We start from the raw sequence: 27338 nt of genomic DNA on the forward strand, positions 1-27338 counted from the left end.
CAACAACAACAACAACAACAGCAGCAGCAGCAGCAGCAGCAACAACACTAAAACAACAACAACAACAACAACAACAACACTAAACAACAACAACACTAAACAACAACAACAACAACAACAACAACAACAACAACAACAACAACACCACTAAAACAACCACAGCAGCAGCAAGTCAGGGCATCAGAAGTACTAGTTTGTAGTATTCAACTGCATAGCAAGTTTGGAGGCAATGAATGAATCAATGGAACAGATTGTGAATGAAACCAAGAGTAGATAAACACTCTTGATGTTCGGAGCACACACCACCTTCACTTGATGAAACTGATAAAAAAAGACGATTTCAATTATGGGTGGACCAGGAGAAACAGGGAGTTTGTACGACTCTCCGGGCCAGGCAGGGAGTCTTCAAAAACAAAACAATAGCTGGCTGTAGCGTAGTGCAGCTGGTCTACAGGCGCTAGGCTCCGTCATGATCTGACCCACGGGGTCGCGAACTGCGAGGCTTCCTTTTCTGTTTTCGATGGGAAAAAGAAAAAGCCTTGTTTATCATTATCAATCGTGTTTGTAAGCATCGTCTTTCTGAATATCTATGTGACTATAATGTCGATCGCCACACATCTGGTTTTTGCGATTGTTTTGGTTGGATTTGGTGTCACCATCGCCAAATTCCTTGTTGACTTTGACTCTGAGTATCTACCAGTGGAGAGCAGGCAGTCGCTTCCACCATATCCTGCTGGTGCGGAGGAAAATATCTTCTGGTTTGTTCAGGTTAGGCCCAAACTATGCATACGTGTAGTATCAAGAGTCCATACCCCCCCCCCCCCCCCCCCCCCGGGGGTTATGGACTCTTGGTAGTATTTTGTATTCAATTGTATTGTACTTAGTATTCTTTATTTGAATTTTCAAATACCTGTGGACTAAAAGCCCAATTGCATGTACCGTAACGTCACGTTTTAAAGCCGGGCTTATTCCTGTAGAAGCCGGTGTCAGGGCTTGGCTTCTATTCAAACCAGGGAGTAGTACAATACGTATTGTACTACACCCTGATTCAAACCAGGTGTCAACACTAAAAGCATGCAGGCGTATGTGCCATCAGTGTATCTTGAAAAATCAGGCTTGTATTTCTATTAACAGGAACTGTTGCGGCAAAGTAACCACAAGGACAGGAGCAAAAACCATACATGGCACAATGGCGTCGAGAGTGACTGAGGTCGAGTGTATCTGCGGATACTAGTAAATGGACCAACAAAAAAATAATATGAAGCGGCAAAATAAAGAGATAACGTGCCAAAGACAATCAAAGCAAACAGAAATGACAAGCCGACTGGAATTCGAGAAAAAATTATGACATACAAAACGACTGATGCTTTCAGCCAGTTTAAAAAAAGCTTTGTCGTCTATGAGACTTCATTGCGATCGGCTTGGCCAGTAACTCTGAACTCCGCTGACGAGATCTAACCGTTGAAAATTGGAAACAGCTAGGTGTTCGGAGATTGGCTAACTTACAAAATCATTAAAAATAATAGAAATTGAACTTACTGGTACTTGTTTTCAACTCCCTCGATTGATCAACCTTATGAACACTAGTAAACTGAACTTGATGAAAAATAACACAAAACACAAACATGTTGTGACTACGAGATCGACTGTAAGTACAACCACAGCAACAACACACCGGCAACAACCACAACACCAACAACAGGAGCAGCAGCCTGAGCAGCAGCATCACCACCACCACCCACCACCACCACCGCCGCCACCACCGCCGCCGCCGCCACCACCACCACCAGCAGCAGTGGCATGCAAGTTACTTCAAGGCGTATGGGATTGCGGACATGTGGAACTGCCGGGCTGCAGAGAGCGCTCGGACGTCACTAGGCAGCATGTTTCAGGCAATGGCTCCGGAAGATGAGAAGCGGTGCTGGTCAGTTTTGACCAGGTGGTAGGTAGCCGCAGTCCAAGGCTGGCACCAAGCCTTGACATTGATGTAGCTGCGGGCTGAAGCAGCACTAGCCTTTGTGTATACACAGTGCCACACCAAGCAGAGCAGCTTCTGCTTCAGTGACTGCGCAGTGGTTTCGGAGCAGCTTTCCTTGCGGTACTACTGTACACTTTCTCTTGACCATTGCAAGCTGGAGACGCTACACGGGATTTGTGGACTGCATTCTCTCAAGTTCGCGTTTCTGTTGCGCACCTTCTACTTGCAAGGAGACAATGGTGTCTGTCGTGCTGGTTCGAAGACATTCTATTTCTGAAGCCATACCTTTGATACTTGATAGTCTCGTTAAGCAGCCGGAAAGTGGATTATTATTATTATTATTATGAACAGTTTCGCGTACTTGAGGACCAGCCTCTTTCCGCCTCTGTGTTCCTGAGCAATAGAAGGAGAGAGACAAAACTATACTATTATGATGATGACAAGGGAAGACATGGACTGCAAGGTACGGTTTACAAATCGACAATAAGCAAATAGCACTGAGAAGGATGGGCAACTTCTGTTTCGTCAGTGTTCACTGTGCGTTTTTTACGAAGGCCTTCCACACTTGCCTGTCGGATGCCTTCTGCCGGAGGCTCTGCAGATGCGGGCTCCTCTTGAGTGGCGTTTGTCTGTGGACGCAGTCTTGCTGGATCTGGGTGACTAAAGTAGTCAGAGGTCTTCCTGGCTTGGCTGTGTTCGGTGGATTGAAGTAGAGTGCCATGGCTTGTTGCGGTGGTGTGTCTTCGGGTAGGCGTAGGACATGTCCCAGCATGGTCATTCTTCGTCTGTGGACTTCCTCGGAGATGGGCTGGCTCTGACATCTCCGGTATAACTCGATGTTTGTGATACGATTGGGGTAATGTATGCCCAGTAGCGAGCGAAGCTGTTGCCTGTGGAACACGTCCAGCTTGTCACTGACTGCCTTTGTTGATCCCCACGTACAGCAATTGTACAATAGGGTCGGCAGAACATATGCGTTGTAGAGGCGAACTCTGCGAGCTTCTGAGACATGCTCCCTCCGCAGCCACAGAGTGTACATGTTCTTGAAGGCAATCGTTGCCCGCTGCTTTCGCCTTTGGATGTCTTCGTTAGTTGCCATGAGTGATCCCAGCTGCTTTACTGTTTTCCAATTTTCTGTTGTTGACGATATTGTGACCCATTCCGTCTTCTGGGTGTTTACGTACAGCGACCAGGATTCAAGGACCTTCGCAATGATCGGCAGTGCAGCTCGTAACCAATCTAGACTTGTGCTGTAGTAGTTGACATCGTCAGCATACCTGCTCTCATGGGGTAGTAGTCTATCGCTTTCTGGACGGGGTGGCAGATGGGACAGGACATCCCTCAGGGCCGCTTCGAGATAACAGGTGAACAGGACTGGGCTTAGGCCATCGCCCTGTGGTGTTCCAACTGTGTTACTGAACGACTCTGAGGTCGCCTGTCCAACACGGACCACGAGGGTAGTTCTCTCCAGGAGCAGTCGCAAGAGTTTGCGTTCGTCTGGGCCAACTACTCCATCCATCACTTCCAATAGCCGCTGCCTGTTGATAGTGTCAAAAGCACGACTCATGTCGATTCCCAGCATGTGGTAGGTGAATGGATGCCTCTGTGTCTTAGCACTCATCCAACGCTGTGTCCATACGACGTCTGCCGTGCTCCTGCCTCTTCTGAAACCTGATTGTCGGAAAGTGGATAGCAGGTCGTTTAGTTACCATTAATTTTGGTCTGGTGACTTCCTTGTTCCCAATCCTACCTTTCGAAGGGCAACAACCAAGTCTTGTCGGCCCGTCGAGTCCGGGTTGGCCAGTCCTGTAGCTTGAGCAACGGCGAGCAGCTCCTCGAAGGTTAGCGGAGCCAAGTCCATGTCTTCGTTCGTCGTCATATTGGTCATACATTAACACTAGCACAAATCTAGGTGTAGGTATGGTCCTGCCAAAGGTAGCTGCACTTGTGAAACAAACTCGATCGCATGATCACCGACACAGTACATCTGATGCAGGAGGGAAGAGTTAGACACCTGCATGGCCGCCAAAGTGCACCCACTTTCCTTGATGCACAGCCCACAGTGCTGTCCAGGTGGGTCTCCCAAGTTATCCCAGAGTCCGGACCAGATGAAACCCAAGGTGCTTGACAGCAGCAACATCGGACAGACACTCACAGTAGATATTGCCGGGGCCTTCGACAAGGTCTCGCACAACGGCGTCCTCCACAAGGCTGAGCGGTGCGGCATAAGTGGCCCCTCCTTGCCTGGCTCCGGAGTTACCTGACAGACCGCCACATCCGTGTCGTCATAGGCGGCCAGTCTTCACCGACCCACCGAATCCAATCTGGTGTGCCGCAGGGCAGCATCCTCGGCCCCACCCTCTTCCTTCTGTACGTCAACGACGCAGAAGACCACTTGCCTGATGGGTCGAAGCTGGCTATATACGCCGACGACACAACTCTCTACAAGTGCATCACCACTCGACTCAGACTGCCAGAAGAGACAGCAATCCTCCAGCAGGCAGTAGACTCACTGGCAGCATGGGGAAGCAGGTGGAGGATCAAGTTCGAGCCCACAAAGTCGCAGGCATTGACCATCAGCCACCACCGCTCGCCAACCCCCCCCCCCCGAACGCAATACGCCAAGGAGCAGTCGTGCCAGAAGTAGAGGAGCTCAAGCTTCTTGGCGTCACCTTCAACAGGCAGCTGGCATTCCACAGCCATATCCGACAGCTTGCAGTACGCGGAGCCCAGCGGCTCGGCTTTCTCCGTAAGGCATCGGCTGTGCTAGACCCAAAGCACCGGGCAATCGTGTACCGTGGCTTTGTCCGCCCTGTGTTAGAGTATGGCATGCTGGTGTGGATGAGCGCAGCCCCCACCACCTTGGCCCGCCTCACTGCCATCCAGCGCCGTGCCCTGCACATAATTGGAGATGGATCATACCTCCCGAGCCTCGACATTCGCCGTACCGTAGCAGGGCTCTGCTTTGTGTACAAGCTGCACTTTGTGGAGGGTCCGGAAATGGTGAAAGCCATTCTGCCACCATCAGGAGCCGCACCGCAATGCCGCATGTCTACTCGTGAGACAACCAGATCTGCAGCTCATCATCCATCACAACTCACCAGTATCCTTCCTCCTCAGTCACGAAACAACACGCTCCGCTCATTTCCCCACACCCTCATCGCAACGTGGAATCAGCTCCCACCTACCCTTCTGCAGTCTTCCCCCTCTCGCAAAGGTATGAACACCTTCAAGAAAAATGTCAACGACCACTTGCGGCGCAGCAAGTGGGAGTGGGCCACAGACAGGCTATGATCTCTCCATCGCAGCCAACACACCAGCCAAATTATACTGACCGCACTCCAGCTCCCTTCTACCCCTCTTTGATCCCCTTCGCTCAGCCTTAATATCCGATTATCAGTTCTCTCCATCTTCCTACGGGGCACTGCTTTTACTATTGTTTTGTCCTATCTCAATCTCAAATTCTCCCCATTATCGTTTGCAAAGCCGGTGCTTCCCTCTTGGATGCACATGTTTCTTTTCTCCTATGTATCGGCGCACAGGAGTAACGATGATTCCGAGACCTTTGGTCGGAGGAGTTACTGTTGCCCCGCCCCCACTTCCATCCAATATGCCACCGCCCCCGCTGTGCAGCATCTGATGGTTCTGTGGTATTCAGTAAAAAAAATAAAAAAATAAAAAACCCCAGAATGGTACCCTGACACGTCACTGGGGTGTCCTCTTCGTGCACATTACGGGTAGGTGAGATGGTGAGCACCTGGCTTTTGCTGGCATTCAGGATCAAACTAGGGTCTTTAGGCCACCCAGCTAGTTGTGTGACAGCATCGGGCAGGGCTGTGGAAGCCTCGGTAACCATGGTAACCGTGGTCTTGCTACAGTGCAGTACAATCTGCAAACTGCAGCGGTTGGGCTGGAGCAGAAATGGAGGGGACAGCTTTGGTGTAGAGACTGAACAGTAGGGGACCCGGCAGTGCAGAGGCTTGGGGCACCGGTGACCCCCACATGTACACGGCTGAGGACGATTGCGCTTCCCTGCTATTCCAACCTGCTGAGCGTGGGCAGAGAGATAGTCGACAAGCCAGTTCAGTGCTACTCCTGAAACGACAGTGCTGAACAGATCTAAGATCAGCCGACTGTGCCTGATCTTGTCAAAGGCTTCGGACATGTCAAGGAAGCAGATTCCTGTAACCAAGCGCTTGTCTTGGGTCTTCAAGATGCGGTCAGTGAATGGAACCAATGCATCCTCCTTTGAATGGCCTCGCCTGAAAGCAAAATGTGTGTCAGGCAATACACTGTTGTGCTCAACAAGGGTGGCAAGATCCTTCCGGACACGGCTCTCCAGTACTTTTGACAGGATAGGCAGCAACAGTACCGTTATACGGGACGATAGTTAGAGGGGTATACCGGTATGTCTAATACGGTCAACGTTCTTCTGATTGCATAGTGGTTGATGCTCGATAGCGATACAATGAAATGCAGTTAACTTACTATAACTATAAGTGCCAATTTCTGACGGAATGAAATTACAAAGCTGCATACACGGAAAGTGTACAGCAAGGGTTCCTAACTGTTGAAAGTTCCACACCTTTACTCTTACCTTGGTACATGTTACGTGAGTCCCATTGTAGCCTACAGTTTGCATGTAGACTGGATTCTTTTTTCTCAGTGATGTTGATGCCTATTTGACACACTTGTGTACTCGTTTGCAGATTTCTGATATACATGTCAATCGCTACTATGATCCGAATCGGTCAGGGGATTTGGAGACCTTTTGTGGTGCTCATTTGCCGTTCATCAGCCCTGCTCTGATCTTAATCACAGGTGAGAGATAGTCAACTATGAGCTGTTTACATCACTGTGGTCCAACGTCTACTGCTCCATTGCTCATGAAATGACTTGATCCTGTTACTTCGACCGATAAGTCATAATATCGTACTGTCCTGTAAATAAAACTTGTCTTGTGTAGAGGCCTGGTTTGAACACATGCCTGATTTTCAAGATAGACCTGTGGCACCTAATCCAAGTTTTTTTCTGTGTTCCTACTCGTAATTATATAGAAATTCCTGATTGATATACTAGTAGAAGCCTGAACTGAGTAGAAGTAACTTACAACCCTCTTAGTCACTGGCTTCTACAGGAATAAACCCGGCCTTTATACCCGGCATGCGGTAGATGTGGCTTTGCTGGTACATGTAGTGCATACAATGTTCTAAAGCTTGTATTATTTAATGTATTAAATCAAAGGGTGAACAGCAGCATTCAACCCTGTAAAGATTTTTCATCAACCACTACACCATAGCTGCGCTCTCCAACCGACCTCGACACGTTGCAACAGCACACCATCAGCAAAGCGACACATCCGTTGGTGTCGCTTTGCTGATGGTGTGTTGTGCCAACGTGTCGAGGTCGGCTGGAAAGCGCAGTTATGGTGTAGTGGCTGATGAGAAAAAGGCGTATTGTATTTTTCAAGTCACTGCTCTGCAGCGATCACTCACGGATGCTTTTCCCCCGTGTGAAATTCACAGGTGATCTTACCAGCCATCAGTTCAGAGATGAATGGCAGCGCTATCAGGCCGCAGTCCATGCCAGTGGTGCTCAGGCACACTATCCGTTTCTTGATTTGCGAGGCAATCATGGTGAGGGTCCAGAGCTGATGAAGATGATCGGTTTCTAGCTGCAAGTACTGTATAGGCAGACATTTTCGGTGGTGTAATATTTTCGGTATTCTCCAAAATCGGCGGTTCGGTGGAGGGAAATTTTCGGTAAAACCCGTTTTCTAGGTAAGTGCACTAGTACTACATGTATACAGTACCGGTTGTACCGAAATTTACGGTGCGTTTTATTTCCGGTAAAAATTGTCCGCACCGAAGTTACCGAAAATAAAACACCACGGAAAATTTCTGCTTTTACAGTAGTTCATGGAAATCTAATGTGTTGTTTCTACCCCGAACACTGTAATGTATAAGTGATCTTCACACAATCACATCGTTTCATTTCAGACCCACTCGTGCAGTTGACTGACTGTTTTGTGGAATAGTGAGACACAGGCGGACTTACAAGTAGTATACCGTATTATCTCTAATATAAGCACAGTCTCCAATAATAGCACGTCTCCAATAATAGAACACCTTGGGGCGGCATTCAAAAAATAAAGTGCTCGGTCTCCATTATAAGCACACTGTGTAAATTCATTATCTGTACCGGCGAAAAACCCCTGAAATGTGTGTGTCCCACATGAATTTGGCATGGCAACATGTCTCTGAAATGAGGTTGAAATAATAATGGAACAGTCTCCAATAAAGGAACGTCTCCATTAATAGCACGGGGCGGAGGTACATTGAAAAAAATAAAGGACCGTGCTTATATTAGAGATAATACGGTAACTGCAAAGTGTTCAGGGCACTACACAGTACTGGTACACTGCAATACTGTGTGCAGTGTACCACTGGCAGAGACTTTGAACTTTTGAAATTTGCATACACTGAGTTCCAAATTTTACATTGATTCCCAGTTGTAAGTTGCCCCCGGTTTTGAATTCGCTTTCTAGTGCACGTAAGGTCGACTTAAATCAGTAAAATATGGTTCTGTCGCACGTATGTGCTAAAGGCTCAGGCATATGGTGCTGCTGCCATTTTTACCCATTGCAAACCTCCCGAAATCTGTTCACAGGAGGGTCACAACTTCCCGAGTCCGTTTGGGCATTTCAGCAGACAAAATGTAGCACGAAATGAATTGATTTTTGGCTTTATCAACGAGTAACTGAGCCTTCCGTTATTGTTTCAAGTTATCTGTTTTTGTTACAGAGTTCCTGAATGAATATAGTGTAACTTTTAGTTCCTTGGTCCATTTTCTTTTGTATAAATTAATCATTGGCTCTCCATCCGAGTCCAGTTCCGGAATGCTCAGGCAATTTCCAGTGCCTGTGATATACCACCTTCCCATCCCCATTATTGGCTAGCCTCATGCAGAATGACTCGCTGCTATGAATATCCTGTTTGAGATTGCTGGAAGACCCACGGACCGTTCGCATTTGGGCCTCTTTGAATAACCGGTAGTTGCTGAAATATCACTTCAAGAATTTGTGAGCTGTGATTGTGAATACGATGTGTGTCGCAGATGGTTTTGACACACCGATGAAGAGCGGCTACGACTCCCTTTACCGGTACGTGGTGTGTTTGTTTTGAGTGACTGATGTTTGTGTCTTATTGTCTGTGGTGCCCTCACTGTTTGACCGTGTGTTGTGAAAAGGAACCCAAAACTTCTTAGTTATGGTCTTCAGCTATATTTGGCTTTTGATGCTGTGCTGGCTGTCTGCTAATGACCATCGTCTACATTATTTATTTGTTCCCATGGTTGTCCAGGTCATTTTCTATCCACAATGCACCGAAGACCAGTGGTCATGAGGCGCTCTATGTTCACACGACGCCCTTCGGTAACTACTCATTTGTTGCAGTTGACGCAGTGCCCAGACCGGGACCAAAGCGCCCGTTCAACTTTTTCGGGATAATCGACGAGGTAACTGTTGTGTGTAGCTGTGTGTTAGGGGACTCCATTTGATAGGCATCTATTTCATGTTGGAGAGTCCTTGAAACAATGTCAAAATGTCAAGTTGTTTCAATGGACGTATGAAGAACATGTGTTGGGCATGGGATGGGTTCTCTTTTTATTGTATTCTATTATAGAATCTAGTACCTCAATCTACACAGAACATAGTGCTAGCAATCACACCACACGGTATCTTTGTTGCAAACGTCTTTGCTACCTTGACCAGATTTCCAAGGAGACACAATCAAAATTCTCAGAAAAATCTATACAAAGGACAGGATTGTCTAAGCGAGACACTTGCAAGTGTCAACTTAGAACTTGTTCTTTTGTGTCCCCAGTGTCTGATGTTTAGTCAATGCCAAAGAAATTCCAACAAATCGCTTGCAGTTGGTTGCCTAGGCCATGCGGCCCTGTGCTCTCTTCTTCTCTCACATTGAATGCTGCCCCAACATCAAGTGATTTTTCAGAATGCTTTGCATCAGCCATATGTGTGTTTTCTGTAGAACTTTGAGCTAATCATGATTGTGCCAATGATATGTGGTCATTTTTTGCTTGGTCATAGTTTTGCATTCGTCTTCCATGTAGTACCTATGGCCATGGCCTCGGCATACCGTCCAATCGTATGTTTAGTTTGATGAATTTATCACCTGTACTGTACTTCGCTTTGGCCGAGTGGTTGTGGGTTTGCCTGCGATTCACAAGATCCCGAATTCGAGACCCGCGCTGGGAGCAGGGAGCGTGTACTGTGCTAACAAATGCGGTGATGCATGCGTGAACATGCAATGAACTGCGCCGATACCCACGGTTAACTGGGTACTCACTACTCGGAGTGAGGGTAACATGGATGCAGGTAACGAGGTTCGCCCCCTTGTCGGGCATTGGTTGCAAGATTTACCACCTCACCCTCGCCGTTAGGCGCTGTATCTTTCACCCTGGTATCACAGGCATGGTGATGGCGTGGCACAAGCAAACAACTTCCTATGCTGGTTGTGTTTCTCATTACAATTGTATAGCCGGTTGTAACGCGAACGTGCAAACTTTGCTTTACTTTACTGTGCTTAGGAGAGGCTGGTCAGTCTTCAACATGCAAGAGCATTGGCATCAAAGAGTAACCACACTATATTTTACGGACACTATCCGTCATCGTTCATCCACCAGCCGTACTTTGGTGCCCTTCGCTCTTTTCTTGCGTAGGTTATTTGTGACGCTTTTCAATCTGTGCCATGGGCCCCGATGAAATTCTTGTACAGTGCAACATTGTGCTGTAGATTAGGCTTATTGTCTATGCTGTGTGGAACGGAGTGGTCATCATTTATGCTTGGTTTGCACTTGTACTTCGAAGTAGTATCTAGTGTGTCTCCAGAGGCCAGTGAAGAAGGTACAAGTATACCAGATAGATGGGAAGGGAGGGGGGGGGGAGGGGGGGGGGGCTTCAAAGCCTTGTGAGTTTACCGCCACCCCCTTCTCACATGCTGTCATTGTCATCACGTGTGTGTGTGTGTGTGTGTGTGTGTGTTGCATGGCACAGCGGTGGAACCGCGTACCTCAGTGGACATCTCCATGTTTTGGGCGGCCTTGCCGATCACTTGTACGCGCAGCAAACCTCTGGGCAGTTGGAGCTTGAGCTGGCCGATTGGCGTGTGAATCGACGGTTAGTTCTCATGTTTGAGTATGATGATGGCATTGAAAGACCCTGTAGGGATGTCTGGGTAAGCTATTACGTTGTCAATTCTGAGATCAACGGGGACACGCAAGGTTAAAGATGAAATAAAATTATTAAAAATGAAAATGCACCCCTTGATAGCCCCTTGCACCTCTTGCTTTCTTTGGCCTTTTCTGAGCGACCAAGTGATAGTGTAATGATCGAAAAGGAACGACAGTGAGGGGTGGGTGGCGCCAGCTCAATGCGCGGGAACACACTGTCACATTCTTCGCCTTCACTCCTCGTGTAACCCGGATTTCCACGTCGAACTCTATAATGGCTCCTAGCGGAATCTACGATTACACTCCGGAGCTTCGGCTTCGAATGTGACAGTGTGACTTTCATTGTGATCCACCAACTCAGCCAAGGGCATAACCAAGCCTTATTCGGCGAATCATGCGGAGTGAAGTGATTGGCAGCTCTCGGAGTGCCGGAAATAATGGGAATAATTGGGATAAACAGTATATACATATACATGTAACTGTCATAAGAGCACAACATGTCCGCAGTCAAGCTCACGAAGAAGTGGATGCGCCCAGCCTCTAGCAACAGCAGATGGAACGGCCTGGTTCCTATGTCGGAGTATCCAAATTGCCAGTCGCTAAGACACCGGTGCCAAAACCAGTATCAGCTGGACGGTAATAGTGAGCCATGAAGGGGCGCTCACACCTCCAGTCGGCGGTGGCTAGAATATCAGCAAGGGATACTCCACCTTGCATGAACGCAGTCGTGGCAGCACCACGAGTCGAGTGCCCTGAGAACTCGCCATACCCGGCTTTGGAAAGCGTATCCTTCAGCCACTGTGCGATCGTACTAGACACCGCCGGTCGGCTGGGCGGACGCGATGTCAGGAGTATCGAGGTAGCATGCAAGTCAGGTCCGTCACCATGGACAATAACATTGGATAGTATGTCTGGCTTGGTCAGACCGGCGTTACCAGTAGCGCTCGCCGTACTCGCCGTACTCGGTGAGTACTAGTAGCGATAAATTTCAGGCATCGGCTGATGAGGCAGAATGAAGGGAACAGATATGCATTCTCCCACTTGTCTGCCGGAAGGCTCAATGCATCTACCGCCTCGGCCTGTGGGTCTGGACACCAACTCATGCATCGGTCCATTTGGCGGTTGTGTCTGGCTGCAAACAGGTCGATGTCAAGGGGGCCGAACCACTGATGTAGTGAGCGGAACACCTGCCTGTCCAACGACCAGTCACTGCTGTCCATGGTCATTGTCCAAGACAGCCGGTCGGCCAAGTCATTCACACCTCCCGGAATGTGGACTGCGACTAGGTGAAGTCGTCGGGGCTGCGCCTAGAGCCATATCTCTTGTGCGAACCAACACAGAGCAAGCGAATGAGTTCCTCTTTGGTTGTTGAATGTTGATGTGAGCAACGACCATCACATTGTGGATCTCGACACGCACAGTAGCTCCCGTTGCGCCATTTACCTCAGATTGCTGTGACCCTGGTCGATTACTGTCCACAGGCGTTGAGCAGACCAGTCTTCGCACACAGCACCCCATTCCATATTGGATGCATCCGTTGTTAAAGTGACCGATGGTGGGTGTGAGGTGACTGGCTTGCCATTCTCGTCTGACGATTGACAAATCCAGTACCGGAGGTTGGTTATAGACTCCACGTTGAGGGTGATCAACCCAAGTGGTGGAGCTCTGTTCTGCAACCACTGTAGTGATCAACCAACTGTAAGTCTATGCCAGTGGGATCGCCTTCCACGCATCTTGAAGCTTCCCGTTCAGGTGCCTCGATTCGCTTAATGTTGCAGTGCCACGGTTCAAGAGACGTCAGCATTCGCTCTGGATGGCAGACAGCTTCTGGAAGAGTGAACAGAAGAGATGTTGATACCGAGGTATTCCAGGGACTGCACTGGCTCCAAGACGGACTTTTGCAGATTCAGTTGGAGCCCGAGATGCTCCAGGAGGTAGATGGCTGCTTCCACGCTATAGCTTCCCGTGACCGAACTCCGTGCAATAATGAGCCAGTCGTCGAGATAAACCACCAGCAGCTTCACACTGCATGACCGGAGAATGCACTCACTCAATGCAGACAATCAGATTCAGAACCTTTGTGAATGTACGGGGTGAGTCGCACAGGCCGAACGGTAGACATGTGTCCTAGCAGAATCTACAATTGAACATGGCCAACCTCGCCTCCCTTTGGTGTGACTTCTTCCCTTAGGCTGTCATCACACTACGGTACAAAGCGCTGCGTCTACGTTCATGTAGGGAGGTTTTGGTCGGCTGCCATGATGAGCACGGGAGCAGAGGAAACGGGAAACGTAGACGTGACAGGGACAGAGAGAGAGAGAGAGAGAGAGAGGGGGGAGGGGGGGGGGGGGTATACAGCTAAACCGGGTATCTCTCCCAGTCTTTTTCCAAGCGACCTTGTACATGTGCATGTACGTGCGCTTGAATTTCCAATTTTCTCCAAAAACATAACCAACTGTATGGGGCAAGAACTGTGCCTGTGTGATGGCACGACTACCCGTTTTGAATTTTTACCATAGACGTAAACGGGGGTCAGTGAATATAGTGTGGTGACAGCCTTAACTACACTGGCTCACTTGTTTCTTTTCCTCTGTTTTCATGTTTTTCATGTTTCAAGGTTTCGAATTCTGGCATTCGACCATGACTTGTTGTCTTTTGGTGACTATGAATTCAATGATTTTCCTATCGTACTAATCACAAACCCAAAGAGTGCCGAGTTTCATGTCAGGAATAGAGAGCCCCTTGGCCGTATGAAACACTCCTCGCACATCAGGTATGCAGTGTCAGCTATTGTAGCGTGGCAGGTGTGAGCGCGTGCATGTATGCAATGCATTCTCCTCGAAAACATGCAGGTGTGTATTTCTGTTTGCCTCCTCGCTACCTTAAGGGGGGACGGGAGGTTCAGAGGGTCAAAAAATGAATTTCTGAGTTTTGAACTTTTTGCTATGGAATCTTGTCTTAGGATATTTGAAGCGCCAGAATTTCAAATTTGAGCGTAATCGGTTTAGTAGAAGTGGAGTTATGAGCTAAAGTATGTCGAGATAAATTTCAAATGTACATACTCAAATGTTTACAATTGCCTAATTTTGTGACTTTGGTTTAGTCCAAAATCAAGCGTTTTTGATTCAACTTCGCCAGGTAAGCGACCCTGGCTTCTGTTTTTGTAGTCATGGAGAGCTGCCACGTGCTTCCTTGATCGCGTATGACGTTCTGCAGCGCCACGACGCCCACGCGAAGGAAAAAATCTTTGTTTTTTTGTTTGTGATCGTGAAAGTGAACAATTAAATATTTTACATGGGGAACCGAAAGAGAAGCACCAGCAGCTCTGGAAGTGGCCATAGGAGGAAGAAAGGGAGATACTACGCCCCAAAGCAGTCAAGCTCTGTACCAGTTGTGGAAGAAGGCACCGTTGAAGCGGCGCAGAGCGCTTCCTCTCGGAAGATTTCGTCGAGGCCAAAATGGCTTAGTGATAATTATGGTCATGGAATTTGAATCTGAGCTTGTGTGCTCGAGTGACAGTGATTCAGACGAGTCGTCCAGTGATAGCTGCCAGGAGTATGATGATGATGCATTCTATCCTGATGTTGAGGAGTCTGTCTCTGGCTACAAGATCGTGGATTTACAGTGTCTCCAGGAACTGATGGATCAATTTACTGTCTGTAGGAAGTGCACGAAGGGAGACATGATCGTCAGTAACTGTCATGACACTGGACTTGGATCGACCCTGCGACTTCAATGCGCTTTGTGTGGACACAGTGGAAGTACGTCTCTGAGCAAGAAAATTTGCAGGAGCTATGATCTGAATTGACGATCTGTACTGGCGATGCGATGCATTGGACGTGGCCATGGTGGACTCCGAAAGTTTTGCGGCGTAATGAATTTTCCTGCTCCTGTAACGGAGAAAGCGTACCGCAGCCACCAGGAAGTTGTCCTTGCTGCAGCCGTAAAGCTAGCTGAAACTGACATGGTTCAATCCGCAGCTGAGTTGCGTGCCATGACAGATTCCACCCACGTCGCAGTGACGTTCGACGGCACTTGGATGCGCAGGGGATATTCGTCGCTGTATGGTGTGTTCGCGTGCATCTCCTTCCAGAGCGGCCGTGTACTGGACATCACAGTGAAGGGTCGATACTGTCACGAATGTAAGATCTGGACTGAGAAGAAGCGAAGTGGTGCAATCACGGAGGAAGCCTTTTCAACCTGGCTGGATAATCACAAGTGCAGCATAAACACAGCGGCATCTGCACCCGGTATGGAGAGTGAAGCTGCGTGCGATATTTGGCAGCGGTCTGTGGGCACACGCGGAGGCCTCATAAGAACCCTCTCCCAAAGGCTGTGTTCGAAGTCGTGAAGCCCATCTACATGCAGCTGTCCGAACGAAGTCTGCTGGAGCGCTGCCAGATGGGTGCAACGCAGAATGCGAACGAGTCGTTCAACAACGTCATTTGGAGAATGCGTCCGAAGGAAGGCTTCTGCTCCGTCGACACCGTTCAGCTGGCAAGTAGTTTGGCAGTGCTCAACTTCAACAACGGCGCTATCACCTTGCTCAGTGTGCTGAAAGAGTGTGGATGCATTGATGGCAATCACACGAAGGCAGCGCTTGAGCTAGAAGACCAATGGCGTGTGAAGAAGTCCCTCCGCAAGTCATCAGCACTGGAAAAGGAGAGCAGGAAAAGGAGAAGGAGGCAGAGGAAAGGCTGGGAGGAGACCACTATTGAGAAAGAGGGCACTACATATGACAAAGGTGGTTTCTGAATGGCAACTTCAGGTCAGATATGTGAAAATATTTCAGTAGCACTCCACTATCAGTCCTTTTTATGTAATTTTTAGGTGCATTTTTCACTGATTTTAGGGGTATTATGGGCACTCCGCGCAGTTTTTTAGAAATGCTGTACATATCTTGTATGTAAAAGTATATATTTTCTGGTTCTGTACGGTCCATTCTAGATCCGTTGCCTTCTTAGGACACAAGATCTTCTGTTAGAAACAAAATAATGGACCTTGAACTTCAGTCAAGTTATCTTGCGCACGTGCATTGTTATTTCAAGGCTGCAGTGGCACACCATGGGAACTGTAATCGCATTGTGCTTAGGCAACAGCCCTAGCCCCTTGGTACCTGATCATTTTGCAGTGTTATGTGTTTATCTTCAAGTGACCGTGTTTGAGAAAAACTGCGCAGAAATCATGCCCGGCTATCGCATTTTTTCCAAAATTGCTTTCCTGCATTTCTCCATGATACCAGTATACTTTCCACAGTTCTTGGTTGCAATGTCGTCAGTGGATGTCAAGGAACATATACTGAAAATTTGAAGGAATTCTGATGTTTGAGTGCTGAGATTCAAGCGAATTTATAACGGGCACTGCAATATGGCCAGCGAACCTCCCGTCCCACCTGTTGTCTTTTGGTGACTATGAATTCAATGATTTTCCTATCGTACTAATCACAAACCCAAAGAGTGCCGAGTTTCATGTCAGGAATAGAGAGCCCCTTGGCCGTATGAAACACTCCTCGCACATCAGGTATGCAGTGTCAGCTATTGTAGCGTGGCAGGTGTGAGCGCGTGCATGTATGCAATGCATTCTCCTCGAAAACATGCAGGTGTGTATTTCTGTTTGCCTCCTCGCTACCTTAAGATTCAATACATGTATGCTCGTAATCACCCGACACACATCCTCTGATAGAACTGCTTCTCTGTAGTCCAGTCAGTGGTGACCAGTGAATTTGGACGGTCCCCATGACTAAAGCAGCACTGTTGTCCTAGTGTTCATACTCCTACAAGTTGAGCATTGCAGAGCCTGCCGCAACTTCATCTATCGGGGTGGTTTTCACTGGTCAGCACTGTTCTGTCTGTGGTACCTAAAATTTCTGCTTACCTAAAAACGTGTCTTCCCCGCATACATGTTCCTAAATGTTTGAGCTCCATTAATTTCTAAAATCAGAGGGGGGTTGATGATCGTCACTTCCCTGCTCTGAGTATGTCGTGTGCATTAGAATCCAGCTTACTGGCCTGAGTGCTCTTTCGACTAAGGACAACTCTGCATTGAGGACACATAGTCATTGTTCAGTCCAAACTGCACTGCTCCCAGTCTTTTAATTTTAATTTTTTTAGAATTTTGTAATCAGGATATATCCTTTTTTTCAGGGCAGATATATCTCGTCCCTCTGGTGTCAGTCATCCAGAGGTTCCACAGACTCTACAGGTATTGTCTTGATCAAGCCTAGTCTTTTGTGCATTCAATGATTGCAGGGTACTGGTTTTCTCCCCACGTATCATCACCTCTGTTAAGGTATTCATTGATGGGAGAGCGCTAGGCAATGCTGTGCCGACGTCGACTGGCTCGCATCTGTACGTGATACGCTGGTCGCCCAGTGACTACAGCGAGGGATTTCACACGGTCACTGTGGAAGCGTCGGTAAGTGATCCATTCTTGCCGGTACTCTGTGGCTGCAACTATTATCTGTACGTTTCTCACGCCCTAGTGTTGTAATCCCCTCAAGCCTCTCTAGTGGTGGTTGTGGTGGCGGCGGCGGCTGCGACGGTGGTGGAGCTGATGGCCGACGTTTTCAAAGTAGCGCAGACTCAAACTGAAATCTGCATTCACATGGCTTGCTCGCCTTGCAGTGTAACGTCACATATCCACACATCATGATATTCCTGTACATTATGGCACTGACTGAAACGTTACAGCCCAGGGAGAGATGGAGACTGTCAAGACTTTGTGTTTGTTTGATTGTTCTACTTATTGAATATTCGCACTCGTAAATTTAGAAACGGTAGCATTTATTTAATCCCATTCCTGCTTGAATTCTACATTACAGGATCCAGGCAGGGTCTACAGGTCTTGCTATTGATTCTGCTGGTGAAATGCTTGTTGCATTGCTGTGTTTGTCCAGGACACTAAGTTCAAAGCCAAGATGGGACATGTCTTCTCTCTGGATAACAGCCGTGTGAAGCTGCGCTGGTTTCCGACAGCAATATTCCGCCTCGATCTGGCATTTATGGTAGGTCCCAATGCTAGATATCTAGCCATGCAATGAACAGTATCATTCAGGCTGAGTTCGTAACTCTTCTACATGTAGCCACAATTGAAACTTGATATCCCACTGTGCACTTTGCTGCATGACTGCCATGATAATGCTAAACTGCACATGTACAGCATCTGCCCAACTAAGTGATCCTTACACCAGTGCTTGATGTCTTCTTGGCTTTCATCTTTTCCCCTAATTTATGACCTAATGCCCCTAGGCGACATTGGATATAGAGGTTATACGATTATGTCATCATTATGGAGTGGCAAATCCATGAAAACTGTGGTACCATAAACACTGGTTTACACTCAATACCATGCATGCAATGACATCATTCGCATTACCTATACACTGGCACATTCTCCTACATTGTGGATTTGCGGTCTTTGGTATAGTTCAAGCTGGCGTTTGTCGGTGCCTGGTTAGCAGTGATTGCAGTGCTGTATGTAGCAAGATGGCACCCCAGACTGGTATTGCCGTCCCCCAGCAGTAAGTACCAGTTCCGTAACGAAGTGAAGTTCTCGATAGTGATTTGATTTACACTTGTATTATGAATTTTACCTCAATATACTATTCTGTGCACTCGTGAATCAAATTTTCATGGTTGATTAGATTTCGTTGATTCACCATTAATTTTGGTGCTTATCGACCTAACAATTTCACTGGATCCTAGTACATGTACTGTAAGATTGGGCCGTAACTGCACGCGAGAACAAAATCTACCAATCAATTTCATTTTGGAAGAACCTCCGAACAATCAAACCTCGTCGCAAAAAAAACCTTTCTGAACAAATCCTTGTGCGCCCTACAATCATCGTTTTACATTTTATTCATGCATGTCGACGAATAGGAAATTCTTACAGCAAAATTAGTCCTCCTTGTTGCTGAATCAAAGTTGTATTTTGTGTATTGAGCTTGGCCAACAGCTACTCACCAGCCAAACTTGCTGTTTAGCATTACTGTGGCAGTGTGTGCAACACTCAACTCCACACACTCAAGCCGTGTTTATTTGCTGCGTCTCTTCTAGGCCATGCGTGGAATTGGTTTCCGTCAACTAGGCGAGGGCTGTGCTGCTTTGCAAAGGATCTCCCTTTATTGACATGCTTTTGTACTGCCCACATCTATGTTGGTCTTGGTGAGTGAATGGTCTACCTTACAGTCACATCTCTACATGCAGCACTGATATTAGTACGATTAGTACGAGCACATACCGGTTGACATTCAAGATTTTGAAGATGTATGGCTTTTCCAGCATTTTTGCTGCCCATCACTCTGTGTGCCTGCTTGTGCACTTTTTGCCTTCTATCGTGCATGCTGAAACTAGTAACATGACCATTCCCTTTTGTGGATCTACTGGCTTTTGAAGAGATGCTTTGGTGCATGAGCACGCTTTTGTGGATCAAGGCTGTCTTTAGCAGCGACTCGTGATGCCGTTAGCACTCCTTTCTATATTGTGCTGCATTAGATTGTAGATGGAATCTTCTTCTCTTCCCTGGTTTAGTGTATGCAGATGAATGTGCTGAATACCAGTGTATGACTGTATGGTGTCGGTATTGTTGTGTTGTCTTGCCATGCAGGCCCTTGCCTCGTTGCAGAGTTACTAACGGACCACTACGGCCTGGTGTTCTTTCATGGTGTCTTTGTGGAGGGTCACTTTCTGCCCGGTTCATTAACTTATTTTTACGGCTTCTTACAGGTTAGTGTGATTACTCGTGCATTTCTCCCTTAGCCTGATACATGCATGCACTCCAACTTGGTGTATCTGATGATGGAACATGTGAAATTGTTGATATCATGGCAAGTAGTAGGTTGTTGGTGTGGTTGAGAGGGCGAATGATCCACGTGCATGCTTCTTTCTCCTCCATTCCTGTTCCCTTTTTTGGTGGACAATATACTGTTTACTCGTAGCATACCGTAAAGTCGCGGATAAAAGCCGGGTTTGCATACAAGCACATCGCGGATAGAAGCTGAAAATCAAACGGGTAAAATGCATATAAGCCTGTCGCGCGTAGAAGCCTGGCTTCTATGCAAGCGCGGATTGGGTAGGTCAAGAGTGCATGCGCTATGTACGGTGCATAGTAAAACTGCCGCCATACCGGTAGTCAGTGGTAGATCTACGCGTGTCGCGCGTAGAAGCCTGGCTTCTATGTGCATACAAGCCTGGCAAAATATCAGTGGTGCATATAAGCATGGTTTGCATACAAGCGTGGCTTGCATTAAAGCCTGATGCAGAAAGCGGCTTATGTGCTTATAAGCCCGGCTTTTATCCGCGACTTTACGGTAGTTCAAAGCTTGTGTTTTGAGCCATCCTTGTCGTTCCCAATGTGTCGTGAAATGGGATGCACTCACAAAAGACTTTCCTGGATATTGGTGGCCCAGGATGGATTCATTGTATGCTTCGTCATTCACACAAGTCACTGCAGCGTGTGCTCCTAGTTTTTGGATGTGGTTGGAGACTTTTTCTTCGGTAATGGCCATCCACATGCAGGCACATACCGTAGTGTCTTGTATTAAAGCTCTCATATAGAAGCCTGTTTTTATTAGAAGCCTGATTTTCAAGATACACTGTCGGCACATAAGCCTGGTTTTAGTGTTGACGTACCTGTCATACCTGTCTTGTATAGAAGCCTGTCTCATATAGAAGCCTGCAAAATTCCCCAAAACGTCAGGCGCGTACGCAGGGGGGTTTCCCGTTGCCCGGAACCCCCCCCCCCCAAATGTTCCAAACGAGCAACGTTTTTGGGCATTTTTGGTAGAGCGCGTGATCGTTCTGACAAGAATGCAAAACTTCAAGAGATCGTAACTCAGTCAAATCGCGCTCAAATCCAACGATCCAAATATCCAGGTCGAAGAGAAAACTCTCAGCTGTCGGTTGAAACAATTCGCGAAGCGCTGTGATCAATTTTTCTTGAGATATATCGTTTGTAAGTTGCGCCGCGATCTTGGCAATTTCAAAAGCGCGCAGTGCGACTTGAGCATCGAGAATTTGAAACTTTTCGTCACGTTGATTTGCTCAAATTTGCAGGGGCTTCACTTGTGATATTCTCAGGAGTACACAGCAAACAATCAAAACTCTGCGATCGAGAAAAACGAAATTGCTAGAGCAGGACGCGTTTGGGCCTTTGGGGCATTTTTCGCACCGTCGCTGCACTCTAGCGCTGTTTATACATGTATAGTGTCCTGGCTATCATGGTTGACCTCATTCTTCCTATCCCGGACACTTTTCCACTTCCAGGAAGCCCAAGATTAGGAAGATTGAGTGAGTAGAACTGAAGTTATGATACAAGGCACACGAAAAAATGCTTAATTTTGAAAATGTCCTAGGGCTCTTTAATAAAAGGTAAAAAAACCCTCATTAAGTTGAACTCGGATGGTGAGCCAATTTGGTAAAAAAGGAGAAGGACAAAATGTTACAAGTTATGACTAACTGTCCTCCAATGTAACCAGATCTTATACAGTCAGCCTTGGAGAAGTGTTGGAGAAGTGTTGGAGCTAGGTGTCAGGTCGCCGACTGTCTCAGTATTCCTTGTCAGTGTTGTGCCATTTTTCGCACTCGCTGACTGTATAAGATCTGGTTACGTTGGTGGACAGTTAGTCATAACTCGTAACATTTTGTCCTTCTCCTTTTTTACCATAAAAAACTAATAATTGTTTGTGATTTGGTTGGAAACTCCCCTAGAGGTGACCCTGCGTACGCGCCTGAGAGTTATATAAGCCGCGGCCTTTATACACGACTTTACGGGTATATCATGTGCTTTCGTTGCCTGATGACTGTGGCAACGTGAAACTTGGAGTCCCAACACAACTTCCTCTCTCTCTCTCTCTTTCTACTGTATGATACCCTGTTTGTCTGTTTTCTTTGCACAGATAATGATATTCCACTGTATGCTGTTGCTGCACTTTTCATGGCTGCTGGACCACAAGCAGAGGAAATCTCATCACAATACTCTTTCGACACTAAGTCGCAAGCTTGGCATGTTACTTATGTATTCCCCAGCTGTTGTGGGACTACTTTTCCAGGCAATGAGCTGTCGCTCTATGTACAAGGCATACGGGCTGACAGCTTTGCTGTTGGGATTTGGTCACTCGTGGGTCTTGCTGGCAGGTGTTGTAGGCGTCATTGCAGTGTCTTGCCGTCACTGAATGTTGGACTTGCACTAGGTCTTGGATATTCACTGTATTTACTGTTCTATTTATTAGACCGAGGGACGTGTTTGAAAGCATCATTTTTTTAATCTCGGTTTTATTCATTCATATTTTATGCCTCTCTCTACCTGACTAATTGTACACATGTATTCAGGTTCTATATTCTTCCTTAGCGTAGCCGGCCTCATGTGTACCAGTGTGTGTTATGGCCTATATTGACATCCTGTTGTAATCAAGAGATCCCTCTACTCTAGCCATGAGGTACTGGAAAGTGCAAATCTACACATTAATTTTCAGTGTGGTAGTCTCCACCATGCCAACATTATTTTCACCTTCAACTAATTTAGGTCTCAAAGGCTGAGGCTGAGATCAAGATGCCAAGAAATAATTCATGATGTACGGTATGCACTGAATTATTAATTTTGTTGATTTACTGTCTTTCTTGGGGGCTGTTTATCATGGTTATACATTATTCCTGTTACCGGGATACCTGTTCCTATGACTGCTCCGTCCCTTTAATGTTTATAAAGTACACATTAGTGATTATTACTCAGGCTGCTGGACACCTGAATACTTCTCTGCTACTCCATACCATTCACTTCTTTAGGCTGAGTTCTTTTTATGTGCTATGTTTACCAGGCTGCTTGCCTTGCTGTTTCCTGTTCCACTGTATCTCTTTCCTGATGAGACCTTGGTAGTATGGATAAAATGAAGGATTGTGTCTCGTCTCTTCGCGGCACCACCACTATCCGTCTCTGTCTGTTTCCGCGGCTTTCCACGTTTCCTGACACTGGCCGTTGTGTGTGCAATGTCCAGTGTCCTTTCAGCTACGTCTCCATTGCGGTTTTCTGGTGAGCTTCTTACTCCAACTTGTCCGGTGTCCGATGTCGAGGTTCGTTTTCGCGATCTACCACGTTTTCGAATATTCACTGTTGTTAGTGTCACTTCCGTTGGCGTTGTACGTGCGTCCTCACCAGTCCTCACGAGAATACTATTCTCTTACGCCCAATACTCAGCATGTCGGGAACACCACAATTCAAAACATCCAAGTGGCTATGTGCCATGCTACAGCCGGTACTTAACCTCTACAATAGCCATTGCGTCAAAGATACTTTCGAGTTTGTAGACAAGCTCGTATAGCTATAAGGGACGCAAACTTTGTATCGAGCGGATTTATGTGTTCGTATGACGTGGTCAGCTTATCTACTAACGTGCCACTACGGGAAACCATTGACATCTGCGCAACATGTTAACAACACCGCGCTGTACCACAATAAGTCCATTACATTTGTAGTATAGTACACAATAAGTCCATTGGCATTACTCCACCGGCTTTGAACGAAAATGATGTATAAACAAATAGATTGCGTTGCCATGGGCTCGCCGCTTCGTGGTCCTGTACATGCATTGGCAAATCTATTTTGTACTTGTAGGGTTCTGTGACTCTGAGCATCTATCACGGTCCATCATTATCAGTGTGGCCCTCTATGTACTGTGACGATGAGGATGAGGGTGTCTGTGAAACTTTTGTACTGACTCGGTCACTCCGAATAGCCTCCCGGTGACTGTGACCCGGCGTTGAGATTCACGTCGGAAGCAGAACAAAACGGCAGATTGTCCTTCTTAGATGTACAAATATCACGAATACTATTACTACACGGCTGTTTTTTTGTGCGATTTCACGCCATTTACCAATATGGCCGCCGAAAGTCTCGATTGGGCTTCGATGGCAAGAAAATTTGAATTTTCAAATCGTCAGAACACGAGTAGGCCATGGTTTCCACTGGATTTCGGAGACTAGTCAGCCCGGACAGCCCGGGGAACACGCTGATCATCTGCGTCTTGTTTCAAGCTTTCCGCTCGTACCTCACATGACTGCCTTTCCTTCAAGAAACATTTGTTCTGTGTCGTGCGACTTTGGCTTCGTTCTGGAATACTCCTTGTGTCGTCGCTGACAAACTCGGCTCCGAGAAGCCCTTCCCGATTTTTTCCCAGCTTAGATCGATTTTTTCCCAGGTAGAGGACTATCCTCTGGTTGTCTTCCCCAAGTGTCATTAGAATACGCGCGTGAACTTCTAAATACGCGCGACGAGTCAGGAACCTGTTTCTCTTGATTTGGAAGACAAAATGGTGTGGCCATTTAGTTTCTGTTGAGTGTAGAAGGCTGCTTCCTGCTGTAAATTGCTTAGTCGGCATGTGGGATATTGTAGAAGAAGACAGCAGGCGGCCAAGTGAGCTTGAAATTGTGATATCTACCCTATTGTGCGTTGAACGATTACGAAATGTCTAACTTGAATGTTGTACACGCGAGCACGCCAAGCAGAGGCTGACAATCACTGGCGAGATCAATCTCCAGACTGCCAGGAGTAGTTCGAGCAAGTTTGAAGCGGAAAGACAGCTAACTGGGCAGGCCAGGACGCCTTTCCACCCTCTTTCTCTCTCAAATTGCCGAAAAGTCGAGTATCTCGCTCGAGGGCTTTCAAAACTTTTCTCTTGGTTTCGCGTCCCAAATCGTGGAACCACGCGAGGATCGACATGAGTTTCTTGCAAAAACGCAAACTCATCGCGTATTTGTACTATTCGCACAATATTACATAAATCGCACCGAACGACGCCATATTGATAAGTGCCTGCACGTGAACAGCCGTGACTACTAGGAGTTTAGACACCACATACATGTACAGTGGTGGCCATGGGATTAGGCCACATAGGCCAAACCTCAAGAATACCTACATCCAACCGAAATTTCTGCACAAAATCTCTTCCTAAAGACGTGATCTCTAAAACAACGCGATTTGACAGCAAAAAATATTTCGTAAGTGCATGCACTAAGTACCGGTATGTGCGTACACATTCAGTTAGGTACACATGGCCTGTGGCCACGTGACAGTCAAGTTGAACCATGATCGCTACGCTTCACACGTGCACCTCATGGATACCATGGACGACCAAAATGGTACCGGGAAGCTTCAAAAATCTCTTTGACACGTCGCAGTCACAACTGCACGTGGAAATTGTTTCAAATTCACTCACCATGGGACGAAAGGCAGACATTAGTGTTGGGAAGAGAGAGGCCATTGTGGCAATGAGTAGAGATGGATCAGAATCCTCAAAAATCGCTGCTGTGCTGGGTGTCTCGGCGCGAACTGGCCTGAGGATCGTGCAGGAGGCGAAAAACAAGGGCTAGCCAAACGCCCTGGTCCAAAAAAGAAGACTGAGGATCGATTTGATCGTCACTAGAACCTGTTATCGATGGGTGATCGCTTCAAAACAGCACCAATACTGCTGAAAGAAGTCGCTGGAGATAGCGTGGCACCTGTTTCAGCGCGCACGGTGCGCAGACGTCTGTAACAATTTGATTTGCATGGCAAAAATCGCAGCCAAAATGCCCTTTATCAGTGAGAAAAATAGAAAAAGGCGATTTCAGTTCACCAAGCAGCACAAGGATTGGACACCTGACCAGTGGGCGAATATTTTATGGAGTGACGAGTCCAAATTTTACATGGTGGGCTCGGATGGTGTTCAGAACGTCTGCAGACGATGAGGAGAGCGCCTGAACCCACTCTGCACCCGCGGCACAGTAAAACATGGTGGCGGTGGGATAATAATATACGGGTGCATGTGTGCGGGCGGTGTTGGCCGGCTGTATCGCGTGAACGGGCGGGTGGAGCACCAGCAGTACATCGCAATACTGCAAAACTGCATGGTACCAAGCATGACGGACTTGTTCAGTGGCCAAACTACTGTGTTCCAGCAGGATAATGACCCGAAACACTACGCGCGGGCAACCAGGCGATGGCTCGATGATCAACCGTTCGAAGTAATGGAGTGGTCCGCACAAAGCTCCGACCTCAATCCCATTGAGAACCTTTGGGAAATCTTGTCCCGGCACTGGGACAACAGCAGGAGGTGCAAGAACGAGGCTGAGCTGTGGGAGAAGTGCAAGGCGGCCTGGAGTCGCATCGATGCCGACCTGTGCCGCCGGATAGTCGCAACGATGCCGAAGTGGATGAAGGCAGTGATCAAGAACAAGGGTTATGCCGTAGATTGGTAGTGTAAGCTAGGGTTCGTCTCTGGTGAAGTTTTAGACAGATTTAGAACGCGTTAGTTTCACTTTCGAGCATTTTAGGTAGGTTTTTCTATATTTGCCGTTTTGGGTCGCGGCATTAGACTGCCACGGTAGCCCAATAAATTGACCTTGTAACAGAAGTATGCCCTGTGTTATGACGAAACACTGATAAATTGCAAGAGACTCCTCATATTTTTAGTTTTAGTGTTTTAGATAGCCTTTTCAGCCACTAGTTCTTCATATCCATCCAAATTTGGCAGCCGTGACCACCACTGTACATGTACATTATAGCCAACCCCAACCCCGACCCGCCCCATGGCATGATGTACTCTTGTTATAACTTTTCAAGTACCGGTACATAATTATGTATATTTTTTCATTATTTGCCATGGCGACCACCGTAATTAAGGGGCCGTCCGTGAACCAACATTTGGCTACCCTATGCCTATGCCTGGTCAGATAATGATTACCGGTATGTGAAATAATTATGTGCAGCAGCTCATTAACTATAGTATCAAACCTTTTTCAAGTCACCGAACGAATTATTTTAGTTTAGACCCAACCCCTCCCTCCGGCTTCCTAGCTATAGGCCTATGGCCGTGTACATGTATCAATGTTTTCTGAAACGGTCAACCCCCTCCCGACCCTAGCTAGCTAGCCCTATACCCGTACCAAGAGTACATACCCCCCCCCCCCCAAGAGTACCCATGCCCACATGGCCATGCCCACCCGGACCCCATAAGTTAGGCATAACGGAATTATTTTCGTTTTGTGAAAAAACTTCGATTATAGCGATAGTACGCGTACCGTACAAGATATCAGAGGCCGGTTTACCAAAAAAATAATTTAATAATAGTACCAGGGAG

General features: G+C 47.2%; 1 protein-coding gene across 1 annotated transcript; it reads left to right on the forward strand.

Moving 5' to 3' along the window:
- The first annotated feature begins 355 nt into the window (after positions 1–355).
- Positions 356–23143, forward strand: LOC135805632 (transmembrane protein 62-like). The gene is made up of 14 exons (XM_065319700.1): positions 356–768; positions 6688–6799; positions 7504–7614; positions 9095–9140; positions 9340–9493; positions 10586–10713; positions 11052–11174; positions 13845–14000; positions 17476–17641; positions 18123–18230; positions 18653–18746; positions 19285–19392; positions 19835–19953; positions 22125–23143. Exons 1-14 carry the CDS (start codon positions 601–603, stop codon positions 22398–22400), a joined length of 1869 nt encoding a protein of 622 aa, XP_065175772.1. The 5' UTR covers positions 356–600; the 3' UTR covers positions 22401–23143.
- Positions 23144–27338: the final 4195 nt, after the last annotated feature.

Source organism: Sycon ciliatum, chromosome 1 (genome assembly GCF_964019385.1).
Source record: "Sycon ciliatum chromosome 1, ocSycCili1.1, whole genome shotgun sequence".
In the NCBI taxonomy this organism is placed as follows: Eukaryota; Metazoa; Porifera; class Calcarea; order Leucosolenida; family Sycettidae; genus Sycon; species Sycon ciliatum.